Source organism: Monodon monoceros, unplaced genomic scaffold (assembly GCF_005190385.1).
Source record: "Monodon monoceros isolate NGI ecotype Baffin Bay Population unplaced genomic scaffold, NGI_Narwhal_1 Super_Scaffold_12, whole genome shotgun sequence".
Taxonomy (NCBI): domain Eukaryota; kingdom Metazoa; phylum Chordata; class Mammalia; order Artiodactyla; family Monodontidae; genus Monodon; species Monodon monoceros.
In genome coordinates this window covers 134093786-134120622 of record NW_021703768.1, presented here as the reverse complement: position 1 = coordinate 134120622, position 26837 = coordinate 134093786, and the positions used below count along the sequence as shown (strand labels likewise).

Below are 26837 nucleotides of genomic sequence, written 5' to 3'. Positions count from 1 at the left end.
TCTTAATCTTCCCTCTACACCACAAGGTAAATACTCTTAACGTGTATCTTTTCTTGATAAGGATACTGAGACTTAGACATATGTAATTACATCACCCCAGAGCAGCCACCCAGAGCCCATGGAGTGTGAGTGATAGGTATGTGGCCACACAAAGGAGTCAGTAGCAGAGCTGGAGCTAGAACTCAGAGTTTCTATTTCCATTTCTGGTTGTCCTCCCATGACACCACTGTTTAGCCCATCCAGATGTTTTGATTGTGTTTTCTCTTTGGAGGGGCCACAGAGATAAGCAGAAAGTTAAGACTGTGACAGTTGAGTACATTTATCTTTCCAAAGCAGAGGCTGCCCTTCCTTTTAAGCCTTCTATGTGCACACCTCACTGCCAGTAAGCCGCTCCAGCAAGCTCCTTGCCAGCCCGTTCTGCCGCTGCCTTTGTCTTTCCCATGCATCCAACAAGCGGCATGCTCTTGGCCAGAGAATCCAAGCTCCCTTAAAGCTGAATCAGAGATGGACTTCTCAGCCCACCAAACTCATTGCTGTCCACGTTAGAACAGCGCAGGTCTGGAGGTGGACTGAACTCCCCTGGCTGACTGCACCCCATTCTTTGTTGGAAACATTGGGTTGTAACATTAGAAGCATCACGTACATGGCAGATGTTTCTTCCTCGCTGCTGGAGACAACAATGCTCACAAGGATAGCCATTCCCAGGTCCCCTGGGCTGTGTCTTCATCCCTTCCTACCCCCCATTCTTTTGCTTGTCCTGGACCTTGAGAAGAGGGGAAGAGTAAATAGAATATGAACTTTTTATCCAGGTCATAGCAGTCACAGTGAGGCCTGAGAAGTGGGGCTCAGAATCAGCCATATTCTTGACCCCTGAGAATAAGTGGGGTTAGCGTGATGCTCCCTTTACAACCTCATGCCTGTCTTAGGCCAGGTGCACCACGTTGGATGTGGAATAAAGGACTTCAGCATATCAGGAAATTGTTAATTTTTCCCTGCACCTTGTCAAGGTCCCCATTTTCCTCTCAGTTCCCTCACTTTCTTGCCCTTTTTGGTGAACACGTAAGGGAGGCTAAATTCTACCTTAGATTTATCTAAATTGCTTTAAAGGATCTGTTTCCATATAAAAATCAACACAAGTCATGAAAAAGAAAATCCACTGAGGTGATACCTTTGTCCTCCTCCCTCATGTGTCCCTCCATTACCCCTGCCTTGAGTGTACCAGAAGCCCCTCATGATGGATCTGGGGGGTCCAGCTGGGAGGTGAGGGTTGGAGGGCGCATGCTCCTTCTTTGCCCACCTCCTCCTCACAAACTGCTCTCCTTCGTGGATATATCATAAATCAGCTATGACTCTTCCCTGGTGAAAGCCCACTATGTAGTTTCCCAAAATGTTTTAGCTAATATTCTTTTAAAACAAATAAATCCCCTGCAGCATTAGCAGTTGGGCGTCTGGATGGAGGACTTTAATTTGGCCTGTTATCATCATGATGGTCCTGACATTTGGAAAAATGAGTCTTGCAGAGGTGAACTTTTTGTAAATATTCTAAACTATTTATAAATTTAGATTTTCATCCAGGCTATTTGACAGGTATGATGTTCTCTCTTTTTTAGTGCAGGGAGAGAATCTGGTACTGCTCCAAATCCCCAAATCCATTGTATACTGACGAGAAATTGAGAAGTAGCTCACATTTACTAAGGGTTTTCATGCGTAGGCACTTTATGGGTGTTATTTTATTTGATTCTCGTTATAGCCCCATGTTACATACATATAATAACTAAGCCAAATGTCAGAGAGGGTCAGAGATCCACCATCACACTGACAGATAGGGCTAGAGATGGGATTGAACCACAATGTATGTTTTTACAAAGGAAATACAAGCCCACGTTAATGAGAGAGCAAATAGGTAGAATCTTGAGAGTAAGGAAGGACAGGAAGAAGAGAGGAAAAAAAGACATGCACAGTAATCCAGGTGGTACAGTAGTAGGGGTAGTAATAGCAACAGTAGTAGTAACTATGACTGTTGTTTTTAGGCAAAATTAAATTGTGTCTTTTATTTTGGTAGGGCCCAAAGAAATTGGGGGCCATTTCTCCAGGCTTCCACTGGATAGAATCAGAACTTGGTAACTGTGACTATTAAGAGAAGATATCTATGAAAGTAGAGTATGACTAATATTAGCTAACATTCATTGAGCACTTAGTTCCTGCCAGGTACTATGCTAAGTGTTTGCCATGGCTCTCACGTGAACCTGGTGACAGCTCGCATGGGTAGCATGTATAACATGCTGTTCTCATTTTACTAACTGGGAAACTGAGCTTGGGGAAGTTAAATAAGCTGTTCAGTTATCAACTGGTGGAGATGCGATGTGAACCCAGACAGTCCAAATCCAGGGCTCACCTTTTTAACCGTCCATGATTTAGCCTATGCCAAAATTTTTACCCTAGGGTTTTACCATATCAGACCAGGGTGGAATTGCCATTGATGCCTTATACTTGATGGTATCTTAACAGTTACTATCACCTCCCAAAGTAAGCTAGACTTGTCATGTAGAGAATCAGAAGAGCGGTCCCTTCATTTTCTAGTTGTGTAAGTTTGTGGGTGGAGCCGTTGGCTTACAGGAAGAATTTACCCTTATGAAGGGTATATGCTTTGTGTTAGAGGCAGAAGACAACCTCTTCTTTTTCTATATGAATGACTAAGTTACTTGTATATTTAAGACAGTTAACCTGCCTGGGCCTCTTCTCTAGAGTAGGACCCCAGTCTATTCAAATTCTTTGTCCCTGGCCACATTTTCTCTTGAGGTTATGCCACCTCTGAGATCTAGTACTTTTCATTTTAAGTAGACTTTTATCTCTTCTCCGTTTCTTCACTCTGTCGCTCAAAGCACGCAGGAAGCGGGCTGGTGGGCCGGGACAAGGAGATAACACTTTGGATTAGCAGCTGATGCTATTATTTCGAGTCTCTTTTTAGCTAAAGAAGTTTAAAAAAGAGCCAGAGAAAACAGGGCTGGCTTCATTTACCCTCATCTGTGCCCTTCCTCTACCAACCCAATCTTTTGCAAGTGAGTAGTTCATTTTAGCTCACTGATGGCCCCCAGTTGGGAAGAAGACAGGTGGCACTGTCCCGTTCCTAACTCAGGGCTGCCTTCTGTGAGCTCCCAAGTTTGGGGTGAACCACAGGGCTTTCCTGTGAATTTGGTTTGCTATCTTTGTTACTCTTCCTTATTGCTTCTCGTCCTTTCTCCTCTCTTTTTACAAAGCAAATTATTTTCCTGATACTCTCGTACTCCTTGTCATGTCTTACACCAGAAGACTTAAAAAAAAAAAAAATCTTTGTAGTGTTTTATATATAAACCCAGAGAAACCAACAGGGTTGATGTGTGCTAATGTTTAATGTGGGTTGAGTTTTTTTCTTGAATACACATGTACTTCATTGCTTTTGCTTTTCTACCAACCTGTGATTTGGAAGGGCAAGGGGCTCCTGCTACTGGTTTGTCGAGCCAATTGTTATTTTAATATCTCCTTCTGAATTCCTCTAATTTCTAAACAGTGAGTACTGGTTGGCTTACCAGCTGGTGTGGAACACTGGGGTAGGTACTATCCGTGATTAAAGTGAGGCTTTGTGGGATCTGGTATATTATTTAGAAAGACAGCTTGCTCTCATGTAGCAAATTAGAGAGTTACATAATATATTTATGCAATCTAGAGTTAAATTTGTGGTTTAAAATTCCAGCTAAGGTTCTAGAAGGCAGAGAGAGTTGTGTAGTCAGAGGTAGACTGTTCCAGTAACCAATCAGGTTTCTATTATGTCCAGGTGGATCTCTGTGCTGGACATTTTAGGCTCTCACAATCCTTTTAATTAGTCACTGAAATAGCTGAGAGAATTTATACAGCTTATGGTGTTTAAGCTGCCTGTAAAAAATGTCCAGTGGTGGGATTGGCAGGGAGCAGAAGGTGGCGGGAATGGAAGACAACCATCCAAGAAAGGATTTAGATTTCACGGGGTAGCAGTGGGCTAGGAGCCAGATAGTAATTATAATCCTTCCATTGTCCAGTCAGAGCACCTATATTTTAGTCATTGTTGGTCACTGGACCTCCATCTCAACATCTGAAAATGAGGGTCTTAGACCAAATCCTCTTGGAAACCAGCTACAATTCTAGTCATTCCTTTTATCTAGAATTCATTCCCTTGAAACCCCCCCAGCAGTAAGAAGGGTGGGAGTGAGGATGGGTTGGAAGTAACTTCTTCCACTATTGTTTTGTTCTTCACTTTTAGAACACATTTGCAGTATACAATATCATGTTTATTTTGAACTTCATCAAAATGATTTAATTAGCCCCCAAACTGGATCTCCCTATTGATATCTCTTCAGTCCATATTTTCACTCTCTACATTTCACATTCTGGTATCTGATCTCCACCTGAGACTTATACCACAATGTTGCTCTAATTCATCTTCCAGATAGTTCTATGGAATATACCAGTTCTTTCGGATTTTAATAGGCACCCCATGGCAGATGGGGGTGGGAGGCTTTTCCCAGTGAATTTGGGAAATGTTGAGTCAAACAGATTCCACTGGTCCTGTCCTAGAGTTTTCGAGGTACTTATATGCCCTTTGACTATCTAAGACATAGTATGCAGCATGTTCCAAACTTTGTGACCACAGAACCTGTTTTTTCAGGGATCACTTTACAGGAAGATATACTGATAATGGCTGAAGTATATTTAGATTTCATGTTAATGAAGTAAAGTCATGAAACCCAATTATGAAGTGATTGGGCTGGTGTAGATGTAGGAAAATCTGCAATATTTGCAGAGTATTATTCAGATTAGACCAGCAACGTTTGGAGCCATTATTGTTTAATCCTGCAAGGCTCTGAACAGAATTTCTCTCATATTTTACATCTGGTTTTAGTCCGTGCGCACTTGACGTTAGATGCCATGTGATTTTGTACGACAGCTATATTTAAAGATTGCCAGGACCACTTAGCTCAAATGGGAGAAGCCAGCGTTACATTACTGTATGAACCAGTTAGCCTCATCCAGGGGCCATACACTGTCTTTTTCATCCAGATGAATGTTTTCTTCAACGGCATTCCCAGAGACAGGCAGAAGGCAAAAGAAGCCACCCTTTGGGAAACCTGTGGGTGACCATGGTCAGGTAAATAGCAGTTTGTGGGGCTGAGAAGCAATTTTGCTGCTTGAATCCGGAAGTCGGAAAATAAGGTTTTAAATGCAGTTATTGATTTCTTCCCTTCTTCCTTTCCATATCTACTTTCTATTCTCATGTGTGCACATAGCTCAGAGGAAGGACTGTAAATTTCAAAAAAGAAAAATAGTATTTGCTCCTCTGTGACATCAAAAAATGAATGACTACAACTCATACATGCTCCCACTGTGAGTTTCCCAGGCCTTATATCCAGCCTTGATTTTCACTGAACCACATGTAGAGTCACAAAATTTTGAGGAGCATTACCAGTCATCAACTGCAGCTGTTTTATTTTGAAAGTGAGGAAAAAGAGGTTCCAGCGCCCGCCGGTGCAGTGACTTGTCCTGAGAATGCCTTAGCTAGTTAGTGCTGGGATTTTAGCCCAGTTCTCCAGACACCAACCTCACTCCCCATTCAGCTTTCTCTTGTACCAGGATTTCTCGTGACATTTCCCTAGTTTTTTTAACATACTTCCTTATATTTACCAAACCCTCCCAAGTTTTATACATAGTAGCATCACAACTCTAACGACTATTATGTGTAACACATTTATATGAGATACAATTCCACTAAAATAAAAAAAATTAAGGTGGAGAAAGACATTGTGTCAAATATCTTCTCTTTCAAAAACTTTTAACATAAATAGGGCACAGTGTAAATAGCTGTGTCATCTACTTTACATATATTGAAGCTTACAGGTATAAGTTTAATTCAAAGTTTATTAAATGTACAGGTTTTAAATAATTCCTAATTGCCTGCTTTTTCCTAAATACATAAGTTGCCAAGTCTTTATTCAACCTGTACTTATTGATCATCTATTAAGAGGAGGATGCTTAATGCAAAATTTTAAACTTCATTTGTAAAGAATTAAAGGAGTAGTCTGAATCACTTGCATCAAACTTTGAATATGACTTTGAAGAATACCTTTCAAGTCCAAGTTATTTCACAGGGAATGATTTCTAAGTGAGCCAGCGTATTTAAAAAACATTAAAAATAGTCTAATGGCCTTTTTAATATACTTACATAGTTACAACCATGCTCACCTTATGCTTTAAAATCCTCTAGTCTATATTGTTACTTTTGACTAAGGCACTTTAAGCCTATCCTCTATGTTGATAATTACGGGTTAGTTAAAAGCACCTTTAGGTTGACATTTTCAGCTATTTATTTACAGTGCATTCGGGAGGTACACATATGTGCCTATAACTTGAAAACGGATAAACCACAGAAGTGTGATGTGTTTCTAATTTTAACGTGAATCAAAGACAGAATTCGCAGCTGGCTGCAGTCATGTGACTTTAATGAAGAAAGTCAATATTTATATAGTGTTGTGCTCATTTCATCCATGTGCTCAATGCTGATTGCTGGAATGGCTCCCTGATGATCTGACCTAAAGCTTTTCTCCTTATGCAACCTTACTGGCTTCCTCTTTCCTAAAGCCGTAACTCCGTAGTTTGGGATTCAAGCACAGCCCCGTAAGCCTCTGACCTTTCTTTTCAACATCCATACCCACCATTCATCTTAACTTCTGCTCCAGTCACAATGAGTGATGGGATAAAGATGTGGCTCTTTATGCCTGCAGTGATTTTTTCACCTCTGCACTCTTGTCTTGTTTATGCCATTCCTCCTTCCACAATGCTTTTCCCTCCTTTCTGTGCCCAAATCCTTCCACCCTTTCCGATCCAGAAAAAAATCATTTTTGTCTGTGAAATCTTCCCTCACAGCTCTAGATATTGAATATTTTCTCTTTCTCAATTCCTGATGGCCTTATCTGTACCATCTTATGTTCTTATCACTTTCTATCTTTGATTATTGTGACATAAGGGGCTGCGCTCTCCCTTGAAGGCAGGATCCATGCAAAATTCAGCTTAGTCTACAGAGTCTAGCACAGAGCCTTACACTTCAGAGGCATTAATTTATACAAAATAATGTTGAAGGACACTGCTTCTCCTTTCATTCAATCAAACAAATGCTACTTTTTAGCAACTGTTATATTCAGTGCTGCTTCATAGCATCAGTACCAGATAGACTGCAGTTTAGTTTTTGTTAATGCATGTATAATTAGGTAGTTTATATTTAGATATATTTATTGTGCAGTAAGGATGCACATAAATACCTTAGTGTAAATCTGTTGGTTATGGTGAGGATTAAGTAGTAATAAAACTAACACTTTTTAAGTGATTGATACCAGTGAGGCCTTCTCCTAAACTCATTATAGGCGTTAAGTCAATAAGTCCTTTAATAACACTAGTTAGATAACTAGCCCTTCCCCCTTCCCAGACAATGAAATTGAAGGCCAGAGAGGTTGAGTGACTTTCCAAAGGTCCCACAGCTGGTAATTTGCAAAACTTGGGCTTGAACCAAAATTCTTCTGACTCCAGAGCCATCTTTTTTTTTAACCATCTAAAAAGAAGGTAGTGAAAGCTCATCTATCCAGAGAAGAGTGTTCTAGTCACCGCAACTCTCCAAAATTCAGCATGAAACCAGAAGTGAGCCAAAAAAAAAAGAGTAAATATATAAAATAACAGACTTTGAGGTAACCAGAAGAGTAATTTTCAACCAACTATGTTATCTGTTTTCCCAGGTCATAGCAAATTAAAAGGAGCAAACTAGAGGCGGGTTGTTAGAAGCAGGCTCAGTGACAGCAGAAGTGACAGCTTAATGTCAAGGGAAGGAAAGGAAAACCTAAAAAGCAGACGAAGAACTCTATTACTGCGCAGCATGTTAATGGCTGTTCATAATGACAGTGGCCCTGAGTAGTCAAGAAAGAGATGGCAATTATATTCAATATCTTCTGTCTGAAACAGCGTGATGTGTGTAATGCATCCTCGAAAGACTTCAGTGAAAGCAGTTGTGGTGGCACGGTATTTAAAGGGGGTTGGCTTCAGTTTTCCACAGAACTCACTTCCTGGAGGCATGTGTTAAATCAGGAATTACTGAGTATGTGTGCAAGGATCACCGTAGATAGGATGCAAATAGGAACTATACCCCTAAAGAATGTGAGAATGAGTCACTGTTTAGCATCTTACAGCTTTGATATCCTTTTCTTAGAGCTCTGAAAGAACCTAAAAGACTTTCTGGTGAGACGTGAATTAATTCCCTGCTAGTCCACCTTTTGGTTCTTACGTTTTTGTTCCTAATTCCTAATCTTTGCAGGCAAAGATTCTGCCCTGCAAACCACCAGCTTTGATGACATGCAGCCCCTTCCAAAAATGTATCTGGCCTTCCTTTTTCTTTTATATTTTAATTTTCAAACAAACAAAGCAGCAACCCAGGACCCTAAGCCAGGCCCAACTAGGGAATGATATTCCTTCTTGACTGAATGTAGAAAAACAAGCCTTGAGAAAGAGCCCATTGTGCAGTTTCAAACCACAGGGGCTGGTGTTACTGGTGTCCAGTCCTCCCCATCTGGAATACTGTGGACCTCAGGATCTCACCAGTGCTTTTCCAGCTCCCACATGGTCAGGATGGGATCCAGTCTTTAATGGTGCCCAGTTGGCACAAGATTTACATCCTGGGAAGAGAGCTGGAGAAAGTTTATTTAAAAAATAAATTACCGAAAAATAAATAAATCAATCAACCCACAAAACCAAAGGTAGTTGAAGCATAATATATTTATTTTAGCCTTTTTCTCCCCAATCTGTTATTTTGAAAGATGATCTTATTGCTGTTTTGTTTTGTACAATTAACTGCATTGATTTAGGGACCTGGCTAGTTTCTCGGTCAGAAGAATTGGGTAGTATATTTTTGTGAATGTTTAATGAGGCTACCAGGAAGTCTGTGGGGGCAAAGTTAAAATAATTCTTTTTCTTTAGTAAAAAGATTTTTTGAATGGGGTGGTATTGATGATATCTTTTTGGTAGATTCATAAGGGACGTTATTGAATCTTTATCCTAATTATTAGTGGTGGTTAATGATGTCACGGTATTTACTCATTCAATGTTCAATAAGTACTTATTGAATGTCAGCTAGGTCCAAGGTACTCTTAAAACTGGAAACAGAGTAGTGAAAACAAGAAAGACCAAGTTCGCATCCTCATGGGGCTTATATTCTAGTTGGGGGATGCAGGCAATCAATAGGAAAATAGATCTATATCTCTCTTCTATGTATCTGTGTCTGTGTCAATACCTATGTGAGAGACATTTCAGACAGTGTTAGGAGATATGACTGACGGTTAAAACGTAGATTTTAAATCCCCTTTTAACTCAATTCCTGAGACTTTAGTTTCAAAAGTCTCCTCTGACATTCATACGTAAAGTTTATCTTTGGGAATTCATGGGACCCAACATATTTTGCTAAACATTGGTTTTGTTATTTTCTTGAAAGGACAAAAGGAAACCAGAATGTTTGTGAAACAGTAAATGCTTCCACGCGCTTTCTCTCACGTTCCCTGAGAAATCATATACTGCCTTTGAGACAGGCAATTCTTGGGAATGAAAAGACTCTGGGTTACGAAACCCAGAGAACCCTGATTAGGGAACAAACCAGAATACACTGAGAGAGAAGAGCTAGCATCCCCTGATTTATGTTGTATCCACTTCAGGGAAATAGAGATAAAATATGTAGGTACAGCCAGCACAGTGCCCAAGAATATACACTGATCATATTTCAACTTTCTTTAAGAACTCCAGAAAATAATATTTTTTAAACACCATGTTTAACTACAGAAAGATGAATGCCCCAGAGTGGAAGGAAAATAAGTTTTCTTGTGTGGTCACCATCACTGTGGTGTCTCTTTAAAGCTCCTTGGTCGATTTGGTTTTGAAGCTTTAATTATGCTTTTATGTTATAGTTTCCTTATTTAAGTGTCTGTTTTATGTCCATCACTCAGCACCCCCTGCCTATCTCAAAAGAGATGGATATTATTATCCTAATTGAGGAGGAGGGAGAATGCTGTGAGAATTATTAATGCATAAATTAAAAACTTAATCTGGAAAGTGCTTTAGGGTCCCTAGAGAAGCTTTACCCAAACACAAAGCATATTTAACATTATTGTCTGTACTCCCACAGAGCAGGAGCTGGTGCAGGATAAGATGGTAAAGTGAGGCACAGAGGGTGACACTGGCTGAATGGGCCAGTGTACCTTAGAACCCAGACTCTTGGAGGGGTAATACCTAAAAACCACTGTACCAGTGCCCACTTTAGCCTTTTTCTAGTCATAACTATTAATTATTTTTCCAGAGAAGAAACTTTAACTTTTCCTTCCTTTTACCCCTTCTCTTTAAGTCTTTGCTTGTTTTCGAGTTTTTTGGTTTTGTTTTTACTTTTAGTGTTGAAAGTGATTAAGGCTAAAATATTAAGTCCTAAGGGTGGTAATGAAAAATCACTGGTGCGCTTTCTAGTAATCCCAGTTATTTTTCGGCTTTGTAGCATGGAACTTCAAATTGCATTTATTTCATATAGTTCCATTGGTTGGAAAACGTGCATAAAGGCTTATCTTAGAATTGCTCTTTTGTTTTGCTGGGACATAATTCTCAGCCAACCTCTCACCAATGAGAAAGGTTATTTTGAGAACCTGCTGTGTTCCCAGAACATTTTTGAATGCAGGAGAGGCTGAGGACCCATTCTACCCTGTTAACAGTGGAGGTAGGATGAAAAGTACAAGTGCCAGGAATTATGGAAAAACAATAAAGAGTAGTAGGGAGGGACAGCTGTGGTTGTATAAAGGTGGTCATCAGTCAGGCAGACTTGCTTCTTATCGGTTCCCTGGTCATTTTTCTTAACTTTCCTGAAATTCATTTTTCACATCTGTGAACCAGCTACTACCCGTGCCTGTCCCTAATACTATAGGACGGAAATCACTGAAGGAGTTTCTCACAGTATGTGGCACAGAGTAAGAAGACAATGAAAAGTCACTGCTGCTGGAGTCACCATCAAGGTCATCACCACCATCCATTTAGTGTGAGCTACAGGGATACAGATAGTAAGAGCTACTGGCTCTCAGAGAAGAAGGTGATTCCCAAGACTTGTCCTTTTCCCCTAGAATTCTCCAACATGTCTCCATTAATATTTTAAAATACTAGGTACTCTCATTCGCCCACAACGTGGGTCACACTTTTGATCCTGCTAGAGACTTTTATAAAAACCATTTGGAGAATTATCGTCTCCCATGCCCCTCTTCTGGACTTCCAGGCTTTGCAGACTGCCTCTTTGGGGTTTTGTTTCCAACCCTATGCATCTTTCATGATTCTCTGTGCACCCATAGAGGGAGTCGTTCCTCTTTCCTGTTTCCCACTTCTGTCAAGGACAGGCCTCACCCACCGCCCCCCATGTCTGCATCCTGTCTCTCACGGTCACAGCAGCTTCACTTTGTACCCAGAGGCCACAGCAAGTGTGCCTCGCCTGGCCGACCACTCGGGACTCTTCTGCTCTTGTGCTCTGAGTCTGGAGAAGAGAAAATGCTCACACAGGCAGCTCGGAGGGAGCAAAATTGCTGTCACCGGCAGGTCCTTGGTGTGCTGGCAGCCTCTTCTGGGGCCTTGCAGAGACCATGTGTGTTTCTTTCATTGCGATACCACACTTAAAAATGATTGCTTCTGATTATAATATTAATGCATTCTGATTGCTGAGAAGCCTGAAAATTCAGGGAGGTAAGCAGAGGAAAATATAATTACCCGTAACTTTACCATCTAGTGGTAACTCCTCTTAACACTTTGATGATTTTCCTTTTGGTCTTTCTTCCATGCAAATATATATCTAATTCTTATATAATCACATACAATACATATTGCACAAAACTGATAGTATTCTACTTTTGATTTTAGTAATATTTTTCTCATAATAAAAGTAATACCTGTAAATGTATGAATTTACTTATTCCAGAATTATCTATATGATTATTATTTCCTGTGCAAGCACATGCATACTCTCTCACACACACAAATAAACACAGAAGTACACACACACACGCACGCGAGGAAGAATCAGGAGAGACAGAAGATGTATCACATCTAATGTCATCAGTCTAGAAATAAACACTGCTGTTGGAGCATTGATCTTTTGTGGCCCACTTTTTAGTATTGCTTAACCATTTTGTTCTTTGTTTCGCCTTATCCCTTCTCGCTGGAATGAGTCCCAGACCTTTAGACATCTTCTTTTTTTACCACTTAGATGATATCTGAGCAGTAGTCTCGTGCAGGGACCTGAGTGCTGGGCCAGTTGGATAATTAATTTTAAGAGCAACTTAGGGAATGAGGGTTAAATATTGTCAGGTTAAGAACAGTGAGTTCTTATGGATAGGGATTGCTTGCTTAATGCAATCAAACATCTAGTAGAATTCTGGTCCAATTTACACAAGTATTTATTTCAGAAATATTTGGGAAATATCCTGTATGTAAGGCATTCAGTTTAATACTTTAGAGGATACAGATATGAATTAGACCCCGTAGCTGATCTTAGGGACCGTCTAATGGGAGAAAGATGTGTAAGAAAATCTTTATGGCACAAAGTAAGATAGGATGCCTTCTATAGTATACATTCTGTAATTATATAAATTCTTACAAAGGTGCAGGTAACTGTGGATCAGGTAAAGCTTATTGGAAGAGAGAGCATCTGGTGAGGGTCTTAAAGAACAAGAGGAATATCATAGGGGAAAATGTAGGCAAGAAATGGCATGAACAGAGCAAAGATGTTAGGCAAGGCCGTGGTGTTTTCATGTATCCGCATGGCCTTCAGAGTGTGGAAGGGCAGAGTGGGGAGGGTGACTAGCAAGGGTGATCAGCTGTCAGGCCTTAGAGCACCTGACTACCATGCCAAGGAGTCTGGACTATACACCATACACAAAGGGGGCAGGTGAGGTTTTGAGTCAGGGCATGCTGTGGTGAGATTGATTTGAAGAAGATAGTTCTGGCGGAGAAGGTAGAAGTAGAGAGAGACCATTTAGAAGGCAGTTATAATATTGCAGTCATCTGAGTGAGAAATGGTGACAACCTGAACAGGATAAAGAAGCCAGGCAAGGGGCCAGTGGAATTCAGTGGAGGGTAAAATCAACATGACTAAAAGAAAAGTTGAAGGGAGAAAAAACATAAGATGATCCTAAGTTTTCTATTTTGGGTGATTCAAAGGAGAGTGTTCCCTTAGCTGAGAGAGGGAACACAGGAGCAAGAAATTCACTTATAGGTAGGAAGATGATAAATTTATCTTGGGCCCTGTTGAGATTGAGGTGGCAATAAGACAAGTTCAGGGAGATTCTGTTACTCTGTTTTTCATAAAAATGTGGTGCTTGGCCAAAGAGATCAAAGCTACAGGTGTGGATTTGGAAGTCAGTTTAGGCGAGGTGATTGAGCCAATGAGTGAATTCAAGAAATGTCAGGCAAGTGAAAAAGAAAGAGATCTAGAACAAGACTTGTGAAATTTCTACAGTTAACAAGTTGGCAGAAAGAAATAGTTGGCACATGAAGAGAACAGGAACCAATGAATATGAGAGGAGCCCTGGAAAACACTTAACAGGCGTAAGAGATGGGTTTTCTTCTACTGTTTCAAATAATGTTAGTTAACTTGCTTGACCCTCAACTTTTCTCGTCTGGAATACATATCCCATAAGGATGGGTTTTAAAAGAGTGAATGTGAAAGTGCTTTGATAAACCATCAGATGCTCTGCAAGTCTTAGGTCTCATAATTAGTGTCACAGAAGTGAAGAAAGTATAGACTTCCAAAAAGGAAGAAAGTAGTGTCAGATGCTACAGGGTTTCAGAAGAATATTTATTTTTAGCTCGTTTGGTTTGTGATTTAAGGAAGTTAAGTCAAAAGAGTGAATCTGTTCTCTAATCACTTAGAACAGAATTTCCCAAAGTGTGGGGTACGTGCCCCGTGGTTGTACAAGAGACCATTTTGGATTCGACACAGACATTAAGTAGAACTGAATCACATCATGAGAAAGTGATGTTCCTTTTATTTCTCTTTTAATCCTTCTGATTTATGTTAAGGGACAAAGTCTCATTTGGGGCAAAGAAGTCTGTAACGTCCAGCACTAGCTCAACTCCCTTTTCAATAAACCCACGCAGGTTGTCAACATTATCTAGCTAGGATTTAACATCATATTAACCTTAAGATTACCGCCCACAGTTCCTTCTTATTTTGGCAGGGGATACCAGTTGCGATAATAATATAGCTCCCTTTTAAAATAAGTTATTTTAAACAAAAAGTTAACCAATTAAAAATTTTTAAGTACATAATTGTATAGGTGGTTTATAGATATGGCAAAACTAAGAAAGTGGTATTCCAATGATGGAAGTTCGGAAAATTTAGACTTACTAGAGCCCTTCCTCCTTCGGTAACTTAGAGGGGCTGCCTTAGTTCAGCCAGGTTGGAACAATGTGGGAAATTTATCCTGAGATGGGGGGAGGGGTTTGGAGGTGGGTCTTGAGTTCTAGACTTCCAAATCTAGACCCTGTCTTTTCCCTAACATGTTGAGTCAATTTTTGAAGCCAGTAGACTTTTCTGGACTTTTGTGCCCTTCGCTAATGAAGTGAGAGTGTTAGTTTTAAATGATTACTAGCATTCCTTCCCGTAATAAATACTGTAATTCTTTGAGTGATTAGTAATTAAGCCTCTGCTTTCAACTGACAGAAGTTAGATACAAGTTTTTCCTTCTGTAAGCCATCAGTATCATGTGTCAGTGCGAGAGCCTGTTCCCAGACTAACATCCACAGCAAGGAAAACATCAACAAATTCACTCTCTAATGATGATTCATATTCTACCTCATTTGCGAAGGATAGTTATTTCAAGAATGAATCTCTGCTTTAGTTAGAGTGATTGATTAAAACTGAAAATAAAATTGTAAATGAAAATTTGTTTCAATTTCCTGAGCCTAGTACTTTCTGCCAACACCCCACTCTCTTAGTAGTTTCTTTGCAGTCATATCTAATCAATTTGTAAGGCCCATTTTGTTTCTTAGTGTATCAACTCATAGGTAATAAGTACTTATGCTTAAAAAGGTGTCTCAATTGTCTGCTGATATCTTTCCATCTTTTAAGATGTATTTCCCCTGAGAAAAGGGAGGGCAGGTGAAGTATTTTGTAACTGGCTGAAAGTTCTTGTGAATAAATGTTACTCTACAGTCCAAGTAACTCTTAAGATAGAAGCGTACCACTTATTTGGAATATAACTATATGGCACCTTCCACCATCAGAAACATAGCCAAGGACCAAGCAGTAAGTGAAAAATGGATATAGCATGTAGATTAACACACACACACAGTCTTTGGATCTGAAAATTTTGAGTTTGATAGTACCTTTAAAAAGTTTAAAGGTATGAATATAAACAATTTCTTTTTTATGATTAGATAGGAAGAATTTGTTCCTGTCATTTTTTGAACTGCACTGGGGTCACTTTTTTGCTCTTATTTGCTCTAATGAGCGTGATTTGTGCAAGCAGTTTAACAATTTATGATTCTGTTTTCACATCTGAAAAAGCGATAAAAATACTTACGATCGTTCTGACCAAATTAGTGTTTGCAAGTAAAATCCTCGGCAATGTAGTAGATAACCTACCTACTCAACAAGTGTTAATCCCAACATTGCACAAACACTGTCTGATCAGTTGAGATTAAACATGCACTTGATTTTGGAAGGTCATCTTTTACTGCTCTTCAGAGCCTCTTTTCTTCTCCTATTCTCTATATAATAGTAAACTTGATTTCCTGATTTCGATGCTTAAAGATTAGAAGAGCAGTATAGAAGGTGCAAAGGACACCAGGAGGAAAAAAGACAAAAAAAAAAAAGAATAAAATAGAAATAATTTAAAACTCATAGGTATCCAGGGCCATTTAGTGCAGGGGAAAATAGCCCCTCATACCTCAGTGGTCACTTAGGGCTTTTCTGTATTATAGAAGATATATAGATCTAAGATAAATAGAGCTTTGATACAAGATATAAGAAGGGGTGTTCCAAACGAAAATCTTGATTTATCAAGGCTAAATTAAATTATGTATACTTTGCTTACTTTAGAAAACATACAGTGCATTTTGGAAGAATTTCAGTATGAAAAGGTCAAAATCTTAAATATTTTTTGTGCTTTTATGGATAAACCCTTAGCCGTCTGAAAAACTTAGCCATGGAGAGCTCAGTCTCCAGGGGTTCCACATAAGCACGGTATTAGTGAACTATCTTCTGTGTATTTCCAGCAAATAAACTAAGGGTCCACACATTCTATGGAAGAGGATAGGCATTTCTAATTACTAAGTTAAAATGATTTTTATGCAGATGACCTTTATGTTTCAAGAGAGAGCATTTGAAAGAAATTACTTGCGGATTTTAGCAGTAGCAACTTTCTTACATTCTTTCTGCCAGGACTTTGTGCTAGGACAGTTTACCCAGGCAGGACGCAGGGGCTGGCATTTGTGGGTGTCACCTGGATTCTCATGGTGTCACCTGTGATTCTCTGGGCAAAACATTTGAATTTGCACATTGAAACAAAAGCCCTTTCTAAGTTATAAGAACAGCAGAAACATGAGTTAGTATAAACTCAAGTGATCACCCATTGCATACTGACTCAGTACCGCAGCACTGATCTAAATGCGTCTGAAAGGAGTAACGGATGGGCTGTTGCACACACCACAGAGAGAGCACGCAGAGTCCAGCACCATCAGAGAGGTCAGCCAGTCAAATACCAGGGCTGGGGTTTTCAAAGAACCAGATAATGCCAGTTTTATGGCCGTTAATAACATTTTAGTTATATAAACAAAGATACGAGTACTAAAAAATAAATTCTGCTTTGCAGCGTACTCTGGCTGCCAACAGGGTTCAGAAATGACCTTTCTCATTGTGCACGTGGCATTGCATAATGGACCACTGATCATCCTCCAGCCCCCTCCCCAACTTTCCATTTCCCTTTTATGGACAGTCCTTAGTTCTGCTAGATCCCTCAGCTATTTCAGGGAGGCACATTCTTGGGTTTCCCCTTTAAAGCTCTTTGATTGTGCCTCTGGTAGTTAATGCACCAAATGGTCTTCAGGGGCATTTCCTACATGTGCTTTGCAGCTAATCAGAGCACCTTGGCCCACTGATTTCCTACCTCTGTGTTTTGCACATGTTTAAGGGCTCACTTCAAACACCAGGCCCACCAGCTTCTGGAGAGGAGTGGCAGAGCTCAGCTCTGATTTGGGTGTCTGCTTCAAACAGAGATTTTCCAAAGGATATCCTGCAGTAGATAAATCATTTCATTAGGCCAGGTTCACTTTTCAAACCAGGAAGCAGAGTGCCTGCCGTGTAGGAAAACTCAGATAAAGTTGTTATGGCTGTGCTCAGAGCACTTGTAAATATTGTCGTCAGTGTCTTTTATACAGGTTCCATCACGATTGTATTTAAACACTGACAGGTTAATTATGTGTTTGAAGGCTATGTTTATTGAGCGCTGATAAGAAACATATGAAATGAGTCCTTTACGTAATGCAGTGACAATGTTTTTTTTCCCAAATGTCTCCCCCCTAGTTGATTACTCCTCATGCCATCCGGGTGCAAACTCCTCCTCGGCACATCCCTGGTGTTGTAGAGGTCACATTGTCCTACAAATCCAAACAGTTCTGCAAAGGGACACCGGGAAGATTCATTTACACAGGTAAGAACTACTGCAGATGGTGGACAGAGCTGCCTTGGCCTTGTGGGTCTTTGACGCTATCTTGTATATATGTGTGTGTGTTATCCTAAAATCTGTTTTCTCTTAAGACCCACTTTCCTTCTCCATTTCACCCTATGTTTGACCAAATGAGGTGCTACTACTACTACTACTATAATTATTTAAGAATTCATCTGGGTGTCCGTGTTGAATGACAGGATCTGTTGAAATCATGGGTTGGATACCTAAAGCGGCAGCATGAGAAATAAGGGAAGAGGAAAGGAGTGCTCGACAATCCTGTCTCTCTGGATGTTAAACCATCTGTGTGGCAGTTCGTTTGCTTTATGGAGTAGGGGTGTGCTTTAATGCCCAGTACGACGTTCTTCTAGCTTGGTCGTGGCACTTGTATTAACGACAATTGGTGATTTTCGTATTTCATTCTGAATTGGTGCTTTCTTTCCCTGTAAGCTGCATTTTTCTCCCCCCCCACACCCCCGCAACCGACTGCCCCCTGCCACCCCAAAGAGCCTTGGCACATGGACCTGCCTTGCAGTAAGAAGCTAGGGTTATAGGGTGAATGTGAATTTCCTCCCGTCACGTGGAGAGAACCAGACATGTCCTCTATGGAAATACATCAAGTGCATAGTCTGAGTGCCCAGTGTGTACTTGAAGAGATCCTCAGATTGTTGTGTGCAAACCAGACAGTCTTTAGGGAACCGAACAGATCCCTAACCGAGGGATCTTTTTTGCAATCCAGATTCTGATTCAGTAGCTCTGGGTGGGACCTGAGACTCTGCATTTCTAACAAGCTCCGAAGGTGAGGTGGATGATCCTGGTCCGAGGACCACCCTGGGAGTGGTAACATTCTAGGTCCTCTGCTGAGTAGCAGTCATCGCTGGGTAGCTGTCTCCAGAAACTGGCCCCATGTTTCCTTCTTCATTCAATAAAGGACCGGAAGGCCAGCTTAAGTACAGAGTGTAAGTTGCTTTCACACAAGGAGACTCCAGAGCATGAAGGGATAACTGTGCTAACACATCCTAATTATAACCATACAATTAAATGGACAAATTTTATTTTGCTGTGACATTTTACCTCGAAGCATCTTTCCTTTTGTATTTTAACACTAGGAACAAAACCGACCGTGCTTATTAGTGACTCTCCACCCCCCCCTCAAAATTATAAAAACAATTAATGCATCCTGACCCTTGGAAATGCCTCCCAGCCCTTTAAACAAAATGTAGGTTTGGTGCCTGCCTGACTATTAGTTTTAGTTAATTGAAAATTATAGGATTGACCCAAGAGGAAAATTTTGTTTGCACTCCAATCACTTTTACAAATTAAGGAAAATTACCACAATTTTGTTTAGCTAAGGTTTCACACTGAGTTCAAGAAATTAGCTCAGCCGTCCCAACAAAGTCAGCACTTTGTTAGTGAGCACTTGAAAAAACAATAGTCTATCTGGAGTTTTGTGGTGTATACAAACGAAGCATAGAGAAAGCGATGATGCTTTATAGAAGTAGGCCAAGTGTTTTTAATTAGGCTCATTGGTTCAGTGTAAGTTTTGAAGAACAATCAAACTAGCAGATTAGCTGTTTCTTTTAAAGCTAGGATTTCTTGCCATTCATTTTTCCCATGAGAACTTCCACATAGCGCTATTTTTTTTTTTTTTTTTTTTACAAGCCTCATTATGGGCCTGCAGGAAAAGGACCAAATGAAACTTCTGATACTGTAACATTCCCCACCATCATTCCGATGGATGGGAGTTTTTCACAATGTTCTTCACTGAACTCAGTGTTCTGGAACATATTACAAAACCACAGAGGCCAAATGTTTTCTCTGAGGAGTTTGGACTCTGTTTTTGGCCGAAAACATTTAGGCCTCGCTGGCTGCTTATTTACTCTGCCATTAAGGACAAGAAAAGGAGAAGAAAAAGGAGAAGAAGAAAATGCTCGTGTGATGGGAGGAACGAGAGGCGATCAGGCATGATTCCGCTTTGGTGACAACGTCCCTGCCCATTAATGGTTCCATTTTGTGGTCAAGACTCCTTTAGAAGAAATTATTTTTAATCAGTGTTCAACGAAATATCCCCTTGAGCCACCTGGCCATAAAAGTTAAAAAAAAAAATCATCCCCATTAAATTACTTAAGTTCTCAAAAGAAAATAGCTAGGGGACCCGTCGTTATTGGGAATTTTTTTAACCATTAAAAAAATTGCCATCAATTTAAGAAATCACATCTTGGAAATCTCGTATGAGATGGGAATCAAGATCAAAGGTAAAAGCGGCCGATTTGCAAGTCTAGCAAGGTAGTTAAGGATAAGAGAGAGAAATCCTGGGTGTGCACTCCAGGATTTCCTGCACGTGTGTAAGTGTGTGGGAAATTTAAAGCATGAAAAAATGCTTCTGCTGATCTTGCCTCAAACTGTGGGCAAGAGACAAGAAGACTTAGTTTTTTAAGTATTCTAAGAGAGACTCTCACCTCTCCCTGCGTTGGAAAAATAAAATTTTCAAAGAAACTGGTACAAAAACTTCCCTGTTGATGTAGCTGGCTGTTTACAGTCACTGTGACATTACACCATTTCTAGCAAAAGGGAGTCTCTGTTAATTTCTGAACTACACCTGGAACTCTTGATCATTATCATGAAGTGTTTATGGCTGCTGCTGCCAAGCCTCTGTGATTTGCTCAGTTTACCTCTCTGCTTGTCACCACTTTCTAGCGGAGGCACAGGGATGGGTTGTAAATCCTCTCTGTTCTTCATATCCGAACAACCGCTCAGCTCATTGGAAACCTGCAGCCCTCCCTTTCCGTCCACCCACAGAAGCTCACATTTCATTTTCTTTAACATCCACGGCATTTCAAGATGTGAGGCTTGGTTTTCTGGGTGGGGTGAGCTAACAGTTGTTTCTTAGTAGAATATCACTTGGAATTTTTCCCTTTAAAAAGAAAAAAAGAAATGTCCTAGGACTGGAAAACAACAGCCCAAACTAAGGCACTGTTGTTTTCTGAGTGTGTGTGACAGGGTTTGGGTGTGTGTATGTGCAAGTCTCTAAAAATCTATAATAGATGAAAAAAAAAAACAAAACCCACACAACTGAGACAGGAACAGCCTGGCCTAATCTATGCAAATAAAGGCAGACTATTGGGGGTGGGGGGAAAGAATCTGACTAAACACAGATTGCCTGCAAGCTGGCTCCACTGGTAGGGACAGGAGGGCAGCTCTCCATCTTTGGTGCTTCAGACCAGGGACACGTGACGTGTTCTCAGCTGCCAGCTGTGGGGTTCTCTGGTGTTTGCCCAATCAGAGTGAGGGAGGAGAGTGAAGCCCAACTGGATCAGAATAAAAAAGCTCGGTAGCGGTAGCATAGCGCATCCCTGATCTGATTTATTGTGGCCAGTTATTCTTATGTAAATGTAGAGCAAGGCTGACTTTACATCTTAAATCATGTTTTCTAATAGGAGGAAACAAAAACCCTTTCTAAAGGACAGGGCTGTTTTCAAAGCCCTCGCTAATCGTGTGTCTGGTCCGTCAGTCCAATGGGAAGTCAATCCCCATAAACCTCCACTGCCCTGGAAGGGGTCTCGCCAATATCTTTGTTCTTCTCGTAGCTTGCTTTCCTGCAGTTGTTATGTCTTGAAGCGACTTGGATCTTTTAGAATTGTAATCTCTCCCACTAAACTTTAAGTAACCTTGGGAGCTGATAAGAGACTCCCAGGTGCCTTTAGCTGCTTCTTCAAAGTTCTTAGAATTGGTTTTTCTTCATAAGAGGTGGCCAAATCCAAATGTACTTTTTAACTTCAGTCCAGTTATTCCTCCACTGGAGGGGCTGCTGACTTTGGGAAAAATATGACTGGAGAAATGGGCCACCAGGATGTTGGACCAGCTTAGGTGTGCACCAAGAGCTATATACTGCCTACTGCCCAAAAGGTGGTGAAAGCCCCCAATGGATGATCATCTAACAGCTCAGATGTTTGTGTAGGTCACATCTCAAACCCTTTATACCACTGGGTTCTCCTATTCTTAACGTTTTCCGCCAAGCTTCCTGCCCCTGTGAAACATACATAATCCTTGTACGTTAGTCTCAGAATCCACTTTGACATAAATATTCTTCCTGGAAATGCTTCTTGTTTGTACCTCATGCCCCAAGTTACTTTGCATGTAGAAGGGGCCATGTTGGCTGAATATGTTCCATGAAACTTGATGACTTGTACCATGTCTTTCAAATTTTCCTTTTTTCTTCCCATTCCTCTTATGTTCTCCCTCTGCCCCCACTCTCTTCTTCTTTCTTCCCTTCTCCCTCTTTTCATTCCTTCTCCTTAGTCTTTCCCCCCTCACTTCCAAGGAGATGATGTAGCATAGTGATTGAGTCCTTGGGTTTAAGAGATGATGGGTGTAGCTTGAACTCTCAGCTCGACCACTTACCAGACAGGTTATTTTTGGGACATTGTACGATGGCTCTGAACCACAGTCGCCTCATCTTTACATTATCACAGGGAATAATAACTTACTGGGGTTGTTCTTAGTATTAGGGAAATGTGTATAAAGCACCTAGGGTGAGCTAGCATGAGCACTTAGCCAGACATTAGTAGTTTCCATGAATAACAGATGACCATTATAATTATTCATTCATTCATTTGTTGCTGAGTCCCTACCATGGTGTAATATTTTATATGTGTTGTTTGTCTTCTCCACCATGTTCCTAGAGGTCTAAGAAATGTCCTTTAGGAATTTTAGTAACAAAACTGTAGTCATCGGTAAATTAAAGAGGCAACATCAATCAACCACAAATACAAAGAGCACAGTGTAAGGCAGCCAGAAAAAGATTTATAAATGTGACGATAACAATCTTGATATAACAAATATTTTCTTAGAAACCACCTCAAACAATAAGTATTTTAAAAAGGCAGCCCAGATTTATAAAGTTCTCAGGTGTTGAATTTTCAGTAACAACGCACACCTGTTCTCTTGTTTCCATCCCAAATTTCAACCCCTGATCTGGAGGCCATAGTAACATGGGTACCGTCTATCACCAGCCCCCTTCAAAGGTGTTTAGGTTATAATCGGCTTCAGTCCCCGTTCAAGAGGTTTCAGGGAGAAAGCTCTCTTTTTAGTTCTTGGAAACCTCCTGCATAAATGAAGGCTGCCATCCTGGGGATAAACAAAGTCTTCAGTTTTAGGGAAAAAGTTTGCACCTAATGAATCTCTTGTTCTTTAGCCTCTTCTTAAACTAGTTCATTGCCAGATTAAGCTTCTGAAAAGCCACTTTTATAACATGTCCCTGCAGAGAAACCTTCCCTATCTACTCCCTGTATGTAAGATGTAGCCCAAACCCCTGGGCTTGGCATTCACAGCTCGCTATGCTCTGGGCCCGGTGCTTCCTTGTCTCCACTCAAACCAGGCTCCTCACTATGCCTCACGCTCACTTCATGTTTAGCTACCTTGGACATGGTGATTCCTCTGTAAGTTCCAGTTCAAACTCTTATTTCCCCTCGGAGGTGTTCTCTGGCCACAGTAGCAAGTGGCCAGGGCACTGGGCTGAGATCAGGGAGGTCTGAGTTCTAGTCCCAGCCCTGCTGCTAACTGGCTATGAGACATAGGACAAGTTGCTGACATGCTCCAGACTACAGTTTCTTCATAGTAAAATGAGCCAATTGGACTAGGTGACATTGATGTTCTCTATGGCTCATCTTGATTGATTGGAAGAGTCTCTGTCCTTGGATCTCTTTTGTCACATGTGCTTAGATGGCTCATTCATCATTCACTTCCTTCTACTGTTGGCTCTCTTCTTTTGATCTTAGGTAGACACATCTCAAGAAGTCCACAAGCTGCTTGAGGGAAGAGCAAACCTTCCCTAATCTTACACTGTTTTGCCCTCTCTGTTGAAGCACCTTGACTTACTTGACTTACATCTTACTTGCAATAGGTGTTCTCTAATAATTGACTAACATATTGCCCAGAAGCAATGGGTCCTTATTGATTTTTGTGCTCTGGATGACAGGGAATGTAAATAAGAGCTGTTAATTAAGAATCTGTCCCTTTTAACTTGAACTTACATGTAGAGAACACAGTCACTGGGGTTTTTGTTAAAGAAAAAAAATGGAGTTCGATCTATATTATATATACGCTTCATTTTTTTGTCTGTAAAATGAGGATATTTTAACAGTACCTGCATCTAAGGAGTCAATAAGTAAATGTATGTAACACACTCCTGGCAGTGCCTGGTACGGTATGAATGCTCCCTAAAAGTAAATGCAAAAAGAGAGAAGCAGACAATAGGAACGTTTCTCTTCAAAATGCAAAGAATTGGTTGTTAGGGCACATTTTGTTTGGTATTATATGTGTGCCAGCTTTCATCTGATTAAGGAAATTGTTTCTTTCTAGGCGTTCGAGTCAGAATCAAAAGATCTCGGTTCTAATTCTGATTTTATGACTTTCTTTTGTTAGTTCATTCACTCATCTCACAAATATTTGTGGATTGCCTGTTCTCTTCTAGGCAGTGTTCTAAAACCATGTTGAGCAAAACCACACACAGTCCCTTTTTTCAGGGATCTTGTAGTCTAAGAGGGAACGTGGATATTCATAAGTTTACAATTTCAAACCTGCTAAGTGCCCAGAAAAACAGGAACAGAGGTTCAGACAAGAATAAAACAAAGGACTGCCAGTAGGTCAGTTGGAGGTGTTTTCTCTCAGATAAAGATGCATGAGCTGAGGTTTGAAGGATGATTAAGAGTTAACCTGGCAATTGATGAAGGATAGGGGTCAGGTGGGGTTGGGGAAAGAAAACGAGTGCTCCAGCCGAGAGAGGCATGTAAGAAGGCTCTGAATGGGAGGAAACGTGGCATCTTGGAAGGCTGTAAAAATTCCAGTGAAGCTGAAAAATCAAGAGAGAGGAAGAGAATGGTGAGAGAGGAAAAGAATGGTGAGAGAGAAGATTGGGCAGAGACAAGCCTTTGAAGCCTTGTAGCCAGCGGGAGGAGTCTAGTTGTCATCTCAGGAGCAATCCTTAAGTGGTCAGGTGGACATAGCCAGACTTTCATTTTGGGAAAATAAAAACAAAAACAAAAAACTCTGGCTGACTGGAGCACAGGAAGCCAGAATGGATGTTGGAAGACCTGTTAGGATGCCATTGCAGTATTCCAGGAAAGAGATTTGATGACTTGACTTTGGGTGGTAATGGGTAGAGATGGAATATAGTGAGAGGATTCAAGGGGTATTTAAAAGGGAAAGTGGACAGGACCTGGAGATGTGTTGGACGTGGGGGTGAGGGGATGGAGGGCTCAGGCCCAGATTTTTGACTTCCTCCCACTTAATAGACGGTGGGGTCCTTCCTTCTCTGGGCATCCGAAGGGTCTTGTGAGTATCAGTGAAAGAATGGGCATGAAAAGGTTTTGTAAAGGGTAATATTCCACACATATGTTAATTGTTATAAAGACAGGCCTAAGCAAACTCAGGAAGAATTGAGGAAAGGAAGTCAAGAAAGCGTTTTCTTTTATATCAGATTGTTTTCACTTAGGATTCAGCTGAAGGAGGGCTGTGTAATGAACACTTGACTAGCAGTTTTGCCTTAGCAGTGTCCTAATTGGAAAAGACCCAAGAAGAAGGAAAAATTAACAGGCTGCTCCTGTCCACATGTCTCAAATATTACTCCAAATGAGCCATTTACACACAAAGAAAAGAATTCAAGGCAGAGGGAATGTTTATTCTTTTTGCTTTTGTGATCCAAAGGCTAAGTCCCAAGCTTCTTCTCCGCTGCCAAGGGAATTTTTTCACAAAATATGATTGCTCCTGATCTGATGTACATTGATGTGATTGGTGATCCTGAACCCACTGGCATTTGTAAACTTAAACACTGTTGGTGCCATAATGGGGACAACAGCAACAAGAATCACTAAAAGTAACCCATTGTACTTCTGTGACGTCTATAAAATGAAAGCCGTTTCTGCAAAGAATAGAGCTGGTCTGAAGGGAGCATATTATTTTGCATATTTTATGTACATACTTTCCAAGAAATACGACCTTTATTTCCTTTTTGGAGTGGAGTATAATCAGGACTTGAGTAGCTAGTGTAACAGGATCATTAAAAGGGATATTTTCACTGACATTAGAGGTCTAAATGGCCACTAGGCCTTATATACAACCTTGGCTTTTTCCTGTCTACCCAGAGTTAATAAGTGATAAGGCCAGGAGAGAGATAAATCACAGAAATCCCTGTCCAAAGAAAACATATTGACTACAGCCAAGCAAATAACAGACCATAACCAACAGTCCCATTCATCATTCATGTAATAGGGATATAAAGTGTTTCCTACCAATGAAACCGTATAGAAGGAAAAGGCAGATAAGCTTCCCCAATCTAAGGCATGTGATTTGGTTATTAAGGGACATGAACTACTTGTCACATGGCTTTAATCTTTAAGATGTGTTGCCATTTCTAAACTATAAATTTCTAGTCAGGGATTAGAAAGCTATTAACAATAAAGGTAGGAACTGAGTTTTATATGCACTCTTACCAAGGTAATGCAATACTATAAAGTCTTGAACCTCTAATCTATTTAGTATAATATAACATGATTTGGTTTTCAGAGCCAATAAACTATTTGGAGATTTTCAAGGCTGTTGTTTTTGTTTTTTACCCAGCATCATGATAAATTAACCCTTCAGTTTTTAAACTATGTACCTGAAATGGAGGACAGTGAGTGGGAGGGAGATGAAAATAAATTTTTCTTTTTCTCCTTTCCTAAGATATATTCCAAATGTTGGATGGAGGATTATTTTCTATTTTATTTGTCCACAGTTACAGTGGTACGGATACTCGTCTTTCTGTTCATTGTTAACTAAGTGGTGTGGTGCCCACTAGAGCATTAAAACTTGTTTTTCTTTCTTTATTGCAAAGTTGCCCACACTGATTTCAGATAATTTAGGAAGCACCAACAGAAAATAATTAAAATAGTATTAAAATTGCCCACATTTCTGCCAGTTCTTTAAACATAAACAGTACATGTTAGCTATTCATATTATTTTTAATGGCATATGTCTTGTCTTTTTCCTATGCAGATTATCTGCGTCATTACCGAAATAGGG

At 40.4% G+C, this 26837-nt stretch overlaps 1 protein-coding gene across 7 annotated transcripts in view; it reads left to right on the top strand.

Annotated features, from left to right (window-relative positions):
* Positions 1 to 26837, top strand: part of EBF1 (EBF transcription factor 1) — a 395559-nt gene that overhangs the window by 297881 nt on the left and 70841 nt on the right. For all 7 annotated transcript variants that reach the window (XM_029216050.1, XM_029216046.1, XM_029216049.1 and 4 more), the window contains exon 10: positions 17636 to 17762. In XM_029216050.1, coding sequence (XP_029071883.1) covers positions 17636 to 17762 — 127 coding nt within the window. The remainder of the gene's footprint in view (positions 1 to 17635; positions 17763 to 26837) is intronic.